Source organism: Stylophora pistillata, chromosome 5 (genome assembly GCF_964205215.1).
Source record: "Stylophora pistillata chromosome 5, jaStyPist1.2, whole genome shotgun sequence".
In the NCBI taxonomy this organism is placed as follows: Eukaryota; Metazoa; Cnidaria; class Anthozoa; order Scleractinia; family Pocilloporidae; genus Stylophora; species Stylophora pistillata.
This window is the reverse complement of record NC_142523.1, coordinates 1,873,362-1,885,705: the sequence shown is the minus strand read 5'-3', so window position 1 is coordinate 1,885,705 and position 12,344 is coordinate 1,873,362. Positions and strand designations below refer to the sequence as shown.

Sequence of the window (12,344 nt, the reverse complement as noted above, 5' to 3'; positions counted from 1 at the left end):
TAAGCAGAGAACTGAACAGCGTGACTTTGTTGTAATTCGTGTACATGTGTTTGTGTCTACGAGAAAGTAAGTCGGTCAGCACATCACACGCGCGCGCGTTTGCGTCTGTATGTCCTTGAAAACCCTTTTTCCAATTGTATTCTGTATTCATCGTTTTAATTTTGTTTGTTACTTTTGTTGTTGTTGTGCTTTTGTATTGTGCTTTGTTTTGTATGCTTCTGTATTGGATGCGCATTTCATCTGGGAAGTTTTCCTCGATAACGTTTCTCCGACAAGTTTGCCTTGATTGGCCTTGTTTGTTAGTTTAGTGAATAACTATGACTACCTATTCCTTGCTTAGTCTTCGTGTCAAATCGGAGAGGGCGTGAAAAAGCGTCGTGGACATCAAAGGAACCGCTGTGGAGGACCTCAATGTACTTGCGGAGGCGGCAAACCTCCTGGTGTGCGTGCGGCTCTAAACATTCTTTCGGTTTTAACTCTGCTGAGTTTCTTTCGTTTTTAGGGTGGCAACGTGGAAATGGCTGGAGGTGTTCTTTGTCCTACGTGCGCTGCCGATACAGTACCTCACTTAGGATGTCTAGTTTCTGTAAACAATGAAAGTTGAGTAAATGATTTTCGAAAGCAGAAAGTTAATTGAAACAATAGGAGAGAGCATAGAGGATAGACAGGTTTCGATACCTATTTTAAGATAATTACTATGATAATAATAATAATAATAATAATAATAATATGATAGTGGTAACAATAGCACCTGTAACTGTTATGATGTCAATTATTATTATTATTATTATCATCATCATTATGCTTCGTGTCCCCATTGAACTGGGTCTCACATCAATTATAATTATATATTCTTTAATAGTTTTGAGAAAGGTAATGGCTGCGCACTTGACATGCCTTCATTCTGTAGAATTTATCAGCCTGAGCTCATGAGCAACCGTAGCTTTTCCTAACTGTGAGATACTACGTCGTTGTTAAGTGAAGAAGAGAAGAAAACTGATTCTCTCTGATTATCAAAATTGCAAATATGACATGTAAATTAGACAAAACCGAATCAACAATTTGCTCAAAGTGTTTGAAATAAAAGACAATTTTCTATGTTAAAAAAAAACTTAAGCAATTGGTTATTTTTATCGTCAGTAAAACCCTGGCCTAATAACGGCGAATAAGCTAGGTGAATTAAATAAATATTATTGGTTTGGACTGAGGTGTCAAGTTTTGATGCAGAAGTAATTATGTGTCCTTTCCAATCGTTTTCCCTGTTCCCAGAACCCCATGGCAGCCTTCATTTGCGGTGTTTTCATATTTTGTTTGCCTTTTCACAATATTGTAATTCTGTTCAGTAACGCCGGCTTTTGAACAAGTCGGTTTATCTTAAGAAGTCAAGGTATACACCTGGGCCCAGTTGTTCGAAGGCTGATTAGCACTAATCCAGGGTTAGATTTTTATCCAGGTTTCCATATTTCTCTGATCAAAAGCCGTTTTGGGATAGTTTTCCCAATTCTTTTTAGAACATTTAATCATCAAATTGTAAACAAATGGAATTAAGTTGAATTTTCTTTGAAAGCTTTCAGATCTGAAATCAAATTTCACACTAACCCTTGGTTATCTTAACCCAGCTTTGAACAATCCGGCCCTGGTTATTTGCGCGTACTTAGCTATTATGCTTTTGTGGTCGACAAATGCATCTACTGCTCTCAATAGATGTATTCGTTATGAATTTGTAAATGGCTTTGTGTGAATGTCAGCATACATGCCTTCGGGTTCTGATTCAAAGTCGTCATTAAAGTTGAGTTGGCGCCAGGAATGGATGCCTAATTTTTTTATATACCCATTTTCTCAACCGAGTTTTGATCTTGCAAGTGTTAAGATCAAAGTTAAAAAAAAACATAATGAATTAAGAGAGACGATAGCTAATTAGCCCAGTCTTGGAATAAGTTGGCGCTAGACACAAGGAGGAAGAGCAGGGGGGGGGGGGGAGGGGGGGCGCACTCATTGATTTGGTAGCCTGATTTGCTTATCGATTTTCTTAACCGATCTTTGGTCTTGCTCATATAAATATCGGCGTCTCGATCTTCTGCAATCTTCAAACTATCAAATCCCAAACCAAACGAACATTTTTATGCGTAATCCCTCTTTTATTCAGCTTTTAATGATTACAGAAGGGAGTTTCTACGTCTTGGAGACAAATCTATTGGGGACCTTTTAACTCTGCTTCACTTTCCCTCGCCTCTAGTGTCTAACTGGCGGAGATTTTATTTCCTTACTGTTGTCAACGGGTTTTACTTTTGGTGCCGGAGGATTTATAGGAGGAAACATTGTAGGCTTGTCACCAGACTTCTTCACTTTTCCTCGCCTCGCATGCCTAACGGGCGGAGGCTTCATTTCTTTACGGTTGTCAACGGGCTTCACCTTGGGTGCCGGCGGATTTATGCGAGGAAACACTGTAGGCTCCGGTTCCTCTCGATCGTTGTCATTAGACATCTTGGCATAAGGAGCTTCTATGTCTTTGGTGTTGTCGATGATCTTGACTACGGGTCCTTCGGGGTATAGGCGAGGAAATTCTGGGAAGTTCTCCCCCTGGTCTTGCATTGCTGTTAGATTTGCAAGTGCATCATCCATCTCAGAGATAGGTCGTGATGGATACCACTTGGACTTAATCTCGTTCTCGGTGGTCTCTTCAAACTGGCCTTCCATGGTGAACGCGTACAGGTCTGAATTAGTGAGTTGGTCGATGTAGTATTGAGCGTACGGATAATGCTGTTTCAAAGCAAGCCATTGCCAAGGGTACATGTTCTGCTCGATCTGGTCTTTAAGGTCGTCATAAAATGGTTTATCAGCACTCCCAAACGTCCAAGACAGTGTTTTTCTATCTCCAGATCCACGGTGCTCCTGGTGGAAATTTGGATACTTCCCATGGTAACCACCTCCCCATACCATGTAACCTTCCAGTTTAACAGAGAATGTAGGGACGACTGTAGCTGTATACGGAACGGTAACTTTTTGAGGTTTTTTGAAAGCGTGCCATTCTGAAAATGTTTTTGGGGGTAGTTTTTTAGCTTCTTTGATGGAAAGAATGTGCCAGTTTTGGTCGACTGTGGTATCTTCCTGATCTCCACCCCATTCATAGCTGAAACTGCTTTTAGCAGAAAATCCCACCCCACCGGTTGTGCTTGGTGGCTCGTACTCCATTCCCACTTCAAGTCCAAATTTGGAATCCCAACTGGTTTTTTTAACATTTTTTAAGGTGGTTGCTACTCGAATCTGTATTTGGACCTCAGAGTCATATCCTGGTGTTGATTTTCTGTTCGAGGATACCTTGCTGTAGCTTCTATCAGGAGAATTCATCAATTGCTCTTCCTGGTCCAGTGGAATTGTTTGCTTTATAGACTTTCCAAATTTTACATCTTTCATGGTAAATTTGAAATTTTCATAAGTTATCTTCAAGCGAACGTCTTTCTTAGGTCCTTCACCCAGGCAATGAGATTTGTAGACTGATTCCCACGTGTCTTTATTCCGCCGGAAGTGTTCTCCAGCATATTTTGACCAACACCCTCCAGACCAGGCAAATCCCATCATGTTGGCCAGCTGTCCAATGTTAAACATGGTGGCATCCATCACACGTTGTTTAAGTCCATCCATGGTCTTAAGCTGTGGAATACCTAAACAGTGAAGTAAATGTGCATTACTGACCAAGCTTGAGGTCAAGATAACTGATTATTGATTATCTTTTAGTTCTTTATTGATCGAGACACAAAAAAGGAGCGATGCTAGTGTCCAGCCATCTTGACCGAATAAGCTTGGTCAAAGTTCTATTGCGAAAAGGTTTCGTTATATTTTTCGTAGACAGCTATTCTTATCTTTGCTCTTACGAATCACATTCACTTAATCGCACAAAATTCTTCGTCATTCATGAACATAGATCTTCACCAGTATACGAAATCGATATCAATATAATAATAAACCAATATAATAATAAATTATTAGCTCATTATTTGTAACTAGTTTCACGTTCATGTTTTAAACGAGCTATTAGCTCTTAGGTGATACTTGGGTAAATAAAGTATTATTATTATTATCGTTGGCGATAAAAAATTGTTATCAATTGAAAGTAATATTTTCCTGCTTCTTTTATTTACATTTCCGTTATTTTCTAAATTTACCTCAGATTTGGAAGTGCTACGACAGTATTGCAGAAATAACAGTGCTGCTACTACAATTTTTAAAACATAACACTGAGGGTGATATGCTTCATAACAATAGCCCATTTCCGAATTACCTATTGTCTCTTTTCCAAAGGGAGTCCAGGTGCTCATCCTTTTATATCATAATAAGTTTTCATTCACATGTAAATTAAACTCATTTTCAAATGATTGGTCGAGCACCAGGCCTCGTTTTGAAAAAGAGGCCAAGGTAATTCCGAAATGGTCCATTGTAAAACTTACTTTCAACCATGCGGCAGCATTTGAACTTTTTGATGCTGGATAGCTTTCCTCCAGAATCTTGATTTTCAAATCCAGCGATAAAAAAGCCATCCCTTTTGCACTCACTTAGACCGGCTTTGTTAAACGTATTGCTGACGTCCTCTACATAGCACTCGTGATGTTCATAAGGATGATGAGAGGGTTTGCAGCATTTTCCCCAATCAATACTACCGACATTTTGGCCATTGTTGTCTCCGCGGTACAAACCCCGGAGGTAGAAGCCAGAAGGACAGTTGCTTATTCCAGTCCTAGGATCATTTTGAAACGAGGTCATAATCATGCGTATAGAGAGGGGATGATCAGTAAGCAATAAGCACTTGTGCAGAGCATCACTTAATTATTCAGCAAAATCAAGGGCTGCAGAAGAAAATTATCTTCGATCCCTTTAGTGATTCACATTATTCACTTCAATTAAAAGTCAGTTGTGGTGAGCGAATGACAAAGAAAAATGGCACAGAAAGCTTTATGTCTGAAGCTGGATAGTTTTTGGTACTATTAATTAAGAAGCCTAATTAAACGAAAGCTGAGCTTAAAATGAGGGAATGTATTTAGATTGAGCACACCACCCCACTACATCAATTGAAGGATTTCTTCCCTGAACATGAATTTTAAACGGATATGAATATTCGATGATATCCACCTCGCCTTCGGTGAATAATTGTTAAATATCAGTTAGGGGATTATTAGTTGATCTAATTCTCAGAAGTAACATGATAAGAATTGATAATATAAATTTGTTCTGTTGTCTCAAGACAAAGTCACAAGATGTAGAACGCAACGTTACAACTGCTTACTGCAAGTCTTCTTCAGACAATGGGGTCGACCGGTTGCACAGCATTATGTATCATCATGGTGGTCTGTGGATACCTACAATAAGCAAACATCAAAACCAACGACGCGCGAAAAATCAGCGAACGCCGAAGGAAACCATGGTACGTGGAAACAATAGCCGGATCGAAATGTACCAATCACAACAGACCACCATGATACATAATGCTGTGCCGCAACCAGTCGACCACATCGCCTGAAGAAGACTTGCAGTAAGCAGTCGAAACGATGCGTTCTATATCTAGTGACTTTGTTGTGAGACAACAGAACAAATTTATATTATCATCCAGCTACCACGATGAACAACAACCTATTTCACAACATCATAAGAGGTATATGGCAGACAGCAAGAAAAATTACTGATGAGATCGTCGGAGGGAAAGGGTTGAGTGTTACCTGTCCATTGATTTGATCCAGTCAGGCATCGTGCACTGGGTCGGTACTCCCCAGAACGTTTGATCCCTATCGCAGCACTTGGCTTTCTTTAGTCCTAGCAAGTTGTCAGTTCCGTCCCTTTCAAAACCTACAAGGTATTTAAATCCGCTACATTCCTTTTCCCCTTTACTGTTAAAAGGCCAGTCTTGCATGACGCAATTACGTGCAGCTAAAAGAAAGAGAACATAAACCAGGGGTTAGCATCTTTGACTATGTGGCTTTGCACGGGAGAGAAGTAGCATATTTTTGAAAGACAACATTCAGCCATAGTGCAAGTGTAGGTTTGCCGTTCTTTCGTTCTATTTTAGCTCTTAACTTGGTCGTGATGTTCCATGCACCAGAGCAAACTCAAGATCTGCCTCAAATTGTGATTTTTTGATGGACGTTTCATCGATGAGTAAGACAAAAGATAAGATTGGATCTTCACTGGTTGAGTGCAATTAAAGTCGTTGCGTAAGAAGAAATGCGAAATATTCAGCATCTGATGGGTGTGGAGTTCTTGAATCCTAAACACTTATTGGGCACCACTGCAAACTGAAATACGAGACCTCTTTCTGGGATTGAGGCTTTTTAACGTTTTGTTTTGTTTGCAGAGTTAAACTCGTCATGTGATGTCTTATCCACAGATTAGATTAGAAAAATAAAACAAAGTTGACAATCGATACCTTTACGGGATGCCAAGCACTTTTTCAGATTTGCCTTACTTACGATAGCTCGCTTTGGTATCATGTAAGCTCAGTCCTCGCAGAGGCCTGACTCTTTCTCTAGCTTCTTTTTTTTATGCAGTGACTGACATTTCTGTCCATTGGTAATGATCAGTTCCTTTCTTGTTAAAAGGAAATTTAAAAGAATCCCTTTCAAATTTTTTTCAACAACCTACCTGAAAAATACGAAAAAGAGCCCACTAATATAAATATCACCGGGAAAAAAGTGCTGGACAACATCTCCACTCGAGGAAATCTCTTTGGAAGTAGTAAAGACTGCAATGGGAACAACAGAACAGGTTCATTCTTGGAGACAAAGAAAAATGTTCCTGAGTCGGCTTTTGAGTATCATGATAAAAGATTGATGGGCGACGAAGGCGGTTCGGGGAGGATAAAGATTCAAGAAAGCCATGCGATCTTTTTGACTGTCGAACGGATGCTTATGAGTAAACTAAACCATCTTATAAATATTTGAAGTTTCATTATATTTATCACGACGTAGCTGCAATGCAAGTTTTAAGACTCAATTTTATGTACTTTGGTCTTACTTCTATACAACGCTTTATTCTCCGTATACGGTGCAGTGCTTTGAAAAGATAATTTTAAGATAAAACTCACCTAAGACGAATAAAAAAACTTACATGAATATACTCGAGATGCGGAGGGTCTGGACACAATCACTGAGACCAAATGTTGGTTTATAGATCCTGGGATCTTTGATCTTGTTTTCCGTAGCTATTTCCAGAAGCTGATACCAGAATCGTGTAAGAGTGATATGGTTGTTACGTGTAGAGCAATTAGTAAACCGACATTTGAGTGACACGTACAATAACCTGTACAGAGTCAATCTTATATGTCAAACGCCAATTACGTTTCTTCGAATAAGTGCTTATTTAATTAAAAAATTCTTGACAACCTCCCGAAGAATTTATTATTAGATTGTACTCTAACAAAAGGAAACTCCTGCCAACAAACACAAAAAGTATCAAAACGAAAAACATCGTTTTTCCTTTGTTGAAGTTTATGAATAACCTATAAAGATTTCATAATGATTGCCTCAAAATTGTTTGAGAAAGGAAATTATTGGAGGTATGTATGTATGTAGGACACTTAAGGTTGACGATTAAATGAAACTGAGTACTTAGGCAGAATAAAAGGCCATTAGTAGGGCAAAATAAAAGTACATTGCTACGAGTATCAGTTCAAACAGTGTAAAATTGGTTACGACTTGCAACAAGATGAAAAATCACCTATTCGGTATTAGAGTACGACTGTTTAAAGAGGCGATTAATTACGGGAAGTTGAAGGAACGGTTTTTTTTTTTTTTTTGCTTTTTTTTTTTTCGTCACAGGTGTGCCCATTCATCCGATTTGTGCTAAGAAAACGTGACAGTGTAACCCGCAACACGCGCCTTTCTGTTTATGTAGTGCGACATACACAATAAAATTTAAATGAGGCGCACCCTCTAAGGCGTTGCAGAAAAGCTGCCTATCTATTTTTTATTTTCTTTTTCACATCTATGGCTTAGGGTGTCATTATAGCAGGCCTTTGCATATATTTCTTTATATCGAGTTCACTAGACCAGATGTGCTAAAGCCAAATTTCTAAATTTCAGTTCAGAAAATAAAGTGATACCTATTCTTTGATTTTTGCCCAAAAACATTTTTGTAAATCAGTAAAACAATTTTTCAATAAATGCTAAGTTAAGTGTATCAAGATCAGGGTCTTGTATGATTAGTTTGACAATTTAATTTAATTTGGCGACAAGACCATGCAACTTGAAGGAGACACTTTCGATTCAGCTGGTTTTGGTTGAAAAATTATTGGTTACAGGTATAACCTTGTCTCAGAAACAAATAGCAATTTTCCCCTTTGTTTATGTCTCAGTAAATAATTAATTAACTGCTTTCATAGGTCGCTTGATACACTAATTAACTAGGTAATAAGTTCTTTCTGATTCATGAAATAGGTAATTTTATATTACACTCCTGGCTTCACTGACCGATGAGTCGTGCTGAGTAAGTAATGTTTAGGAAAATTTTTATTCCTTTTTCTATTCCCATTTCTGACAACCTCGGTTTTTTTGTGATAATGAGAAGGCGAACAAAACGTGCCGGCGGGGAAATAGACGTCCCAACAATTATTTTATTGTGGGGTTTTTAATGGCATTTGGCCACTTTCAGGAAGTACTCCAACATCATTTCTTCATCTGTTGAAAATATCATTCGTTAACCACACTGACTATTACCTTTTACAACTTCTCAAAAGCAATTTGTGGACATTGATCATTGAATGCTGATCTCTGTATCTTGAATGATGGTATTTACGAAATATTGATGGCGCGGAAAAAAGGAAGAAGCTCTGACTCTTTGCCTAACTGCTATCCCAGACAATTAAGAGTAGTATGTGAATTTTCCGATGAAAAGCAGGACTTACCATCCAAATTTACTTCCTTTGAAAATACCTTATTATTTTTGTCACAAGTATTTGCCCATTAACCCTTGTATTTGTTTGCGCTTAAAAGTGATCACTGCCATTTTTTAAATTTTTCTGTCACTTCTTGCTGGGGAAGCGGGTCCATGTTTCAATGTCTTTTTAAACATGAACCTCTCATAAGCAAGAGGGCTATATTGTTTCCGAAAAAACAGAATACTTTTCTTTGTCTCATTTTTCTTCAAAGTATAATGCTGTTTTTTTAGCAAACTCGTTTCCATTTTGTCTTCATCTTCCATAATTACCTATGGCTAATTGCGGAGAGAGGAATGTTGGAAATAGCCTCCGGTGGTTTCTTCTTATTCTTATTTAATTATCACTCGTCTCACTGTTATTTTAGCCACTTATAGAATGGCATCATTTGGCTTTGGAATGTTGCTTTTTTTGGTGACACTTTGTACGTTTCCAAGCTCAACATTACAAGCGTGTACCCAGTACACAGATATGGAAACTGAAATGGCCAAAGAAGGATACGCTTACTGTCCGTACACAGATGATAATTTGTACATGTCTGGATTTACTCGAAAACGAGGGACCGATGATCTAAGGGACTTTAAAACTTATATATGCTGTCAGCCTCCTCCACAACACAGAAAGAAGCCGTACACGTGTACATCAGCTGACTGGGACATGAGTTTTTCAAGGTGTGTTATTTTAACAAGGAGTTATCTTTTCAGTAAGGCGAGTCACGATCGATTGCTAACCGTGGTCCCTGAGCCAAACGTAACGTGCTTGTTGTCTCATGATGTTTTAACTTTACGATTATATGAACTAGCTCTGGTCTGTCTCTATGCAACTTGTTTGGTTTGGTGAAGGTTATGTGCTGTAATATTGCCGTTCTGTTGTTAAGGCTGGGCCCCCTGTGCCCTGCCCGCATTTTGCATGACCAGCGGTTTCACTTTATGGCTATTTATTATCGTGACCGCCATCTTGTATTTAGTCTTTAGTTAGGTTCTAAGTGAAGTAAGGCCTATTAAAGGTTCGAACTCAACATTATGTAGCCTGATTGATTTGTTGCAGTGTTACTAAGTGTTGAACGAGTTTGACACACTTGATGCATTTTTTCTGGCTGTCCCTTACTCAACTCCTCGGCCTTGTCCTATAATAGTGAACTGGTTTACCCCCTGCCAGTTGGGGTTTTCACAAAATGCATGTGTTTAATGTACACTATCATTTTAAAAATTATTTGGATGTTTTCGCTTCGTGGGCGACGGTGAATGTGATCTTTAGTGACTTTCTCCTAGATTATTACAAACTAGACCTGTATCATTAGTCGGATGAGCAACTCCACACTGATGCAATTTGATAACGGCTTTCATTCAAAATATCTGCAGTGTTTTATCGATATCCTAGTACCTTTGCTAAGTCCAAAAGAAAAACAAACAAACAAACAAACAGACCAACAAAAGAAGCGTTCTCATTTATTGGCAACCGACTAGCGCTAGTCAGTGTAGTTTCGTAACGTCACGTTCACCGTTGCCCTATAGCTACTGGGCTGGCTGCTCTAATTTCCTCATCTACTAAACATCTGTTCACAATCTGAAGCAGCTATAAGCTCTTTTCATACATTCTTGTATTCTAATCCACTCTTACTGCTCCTCTGTGCTTCTACTTGCTTCAAAGGGAGGGCTGGGCTGTTTGCCCATCTGGGCATTTCCTTCGTGAACTTCATCGCGGTGGAAGCCATGAACTGAAGAGTATCCAGTGGGCCACATGCTGTAAGCCGGCACTTCATCCTCATTGGTACAAACAGTGCTATGAACAAGACGTTGGTCAAGGCGAGCGGATGGCTTGCAGTAGGAATGGTTACTATGTGGTGGGGATTCATAGAGGTGCCTCTGAAAAGCTTTCCAGCATCAATAAGCTTAGGTGCTGCAACATGTATGATAGTAAGTAACTTTGTCGGGTGGCTATGCGGTTAGGCGATCGTTACACATTTTACATTATGAATTAAGAAACCAAACGTCATCAAACTGAAGCATCATTAAAAGCACTGGGTAAGATTAAGGAATTGCCACTCCATTCAGAAAAATTTGTCTATCTTGTTAGCGTTATCTGCAGTACCCTTGAAAGCGAATTCCTTTTGGCCATATAGCCAATGCCTAACTGACCTGGCATCCCCCGCCAGGATGGCTGGAAATTTCCTTCTTCTGTAACCTAACGCTCTTTCCGCGGAGGGATGTCACGTTCAGTCAAGTTTGTATGATGTACCTTTTTTCAAAGTAGGTAAATTTTTTTCTCGGCAGAGCCGCTCACGCTCAAATCAGTATTAGAAGTCAGGACAAGAGTCATGGACATCACACAAGAAAATCTGGCATTGTTGGCCAATTATCTTGGTTATGGTTGGGCGGGTGGATGTCGAGGTAGAGTCGCCGGTCAGGACTTTGTGCGCGAGGGTGATTCCTGGAGGTCACATTACCAGCAAGGATGTAGCGGATACATGTCAACAACTCGTCTGAAAATCCATTACGACAACTTTTCGTTCAGAGTAAAGAATATAGACTACGGGAAACCGGAAATCGAGTCAATGAAGCCCATTGTGCAAGATGTCGGAGAGATAAAGAACCTGGATTCCCAATCGACGAAAAGTACGATAGCACGACAGATTAAGACTGTCCGCACCGTCACTCACTCGTCTTCGACCAGGTTCAAATCAGGTTGGGGTGCTTCCGTTACCCTCAGTTACAAGTCTCCAGGATTGATTGGCGAGGTAGCCACTGGAACTTTCAAGGCATCTGTAACTTTGTCAGGGGGAAGCGAAAGTGCCCAGTTGAACACAAAAGAAAATGGTGATATTAACTGGGATATTGTGCAAGTGAAGGAAACGCAAACGACGGAGGGAAACTCAGGTTCCTCCTATCAAATAACCACCTCCCAGAAGAAAGTCAATGTTCCTTACAAAGCCACCATACAAGTCCAGTTCACTGCTACTCTCGATGGCTTCCTTATCTGGGGAGGAGGCTCAAACGGCGATAATCCAAACTACCACGAGAGGTATCGAGGCTCCGGTGAGCGGCCCATCTTTAAGTATAAAATTGGCACAGAGAAGGTTCCCTTCTACACGTTCTTGAAGCAGGCGAGCCAAAGAGGTGACAGTCCTTGGTTATGGAATCTGATGAAGCAGAATAAGCCTTATTCCAAAACCGCAATAGACATACTCACGGACGAGTCTCTCTACGAATTTGAGCTCGAGGGAAAGTTCCATGATGTGGCTGGTTTGGATTTTAATGTGCAATGGGATGATGTAGCAGTGGGAGGCGCTAATTCCACCATCATTGCATGAAAATCTGTGGCAAGTGAAAAATTTACATTAGGCTTTCCAAACAAACAACAGCATATTGTTATATGAGGGATTTCATCAAAATCGAATAAATTGAAGAATAAAATCCCTTTCATGTGG

At 39.6% G+C, this 12,344-nt stretch overlaps 3 protein-coding genes across 4 annotated transcripts in view; 2 read left to right on the top strand and 1 right to left on the bottom strand.

The window, feature by feature from the left end:
• LOC111339196 (F-box DNA helicase 1) overlaps positions 1 to 1,807 on the top strand; it is a 32,144-nt gene extending 30,337 nt beyond the window's left edge. Inside the window, exon 22 of the mRNA XM_022945788.2 lies at positions 503 to 1,807. Coding sequence (XP_022801523.2) covers positions 503 to 604 — 102 coding nt within the window. The 3' untranslated portion in view covers positions 605 to 1,807. The remainder of the gene's footprint in view (positions 1 to 502) is intronic.
• A 308-nt stretch (positions 1,808 to 2,115) lies between these two features.
• On the bottom strand, positions 2,116 to 7,235 carry LOC111339197 (uncharacterized). Of its 2 annotated transcripts, none has more exons than XM_022945789.2 (5): positions 7,093 to 7,235; positions 6,628 to 6,727; positions 5,709 to 5,916; positions 4,446 to 4,732; positions 2,116 to 3,662 (listed from the first exon to the last, which is right to left on the bottom strand). In XM_022945789.2, the coding sequence occupies exons 2-5, from the start codon at positions 6,689 to 6,691 to the stop codon at positions 2,233 to 2,235; spliced, it is 1,989 nt and encodes a 662-aa protein (XP_022801524.2). In that variant the 5' UTR covers positions 6,692 to 6,727; positions 7,093 to 7,235; the 3' UTR covers positions 2,116 to 2,232. The 2 variants fall into 2 exon arrangements, with proteins under 2 accessions (XP_022801524.2, XP_088615532.1); XM_088759406.1 differs by having other exon boundaries at positions 7,070 to 7,215.
• A 1,136-nt stretch (positions 7,236 to 8,371) lies between these two features.
• Positions 8,372 to 12,344, top strand: LOC111339199 (uncharacterized). Its single transcript, XM_022945791.2, has 4 exons — positions 8,372 to 8,469; positions 9,285 to 9,588; positions 10,568 to 10,833; positions 11,191 to 12,344. Exons 2-4 carry the CDS (start codon positions 9,296 to 9,298, stop codon positions 12,225 to 12,227), a joined length of 1,596 nt encoding a protein of 531 aa, XP_022801526.2. The 5' UTR covers positions 8,372 to 8,469; positions 9,285 to 9,295; the 3' UTR covers positions 12,228 to 12,344.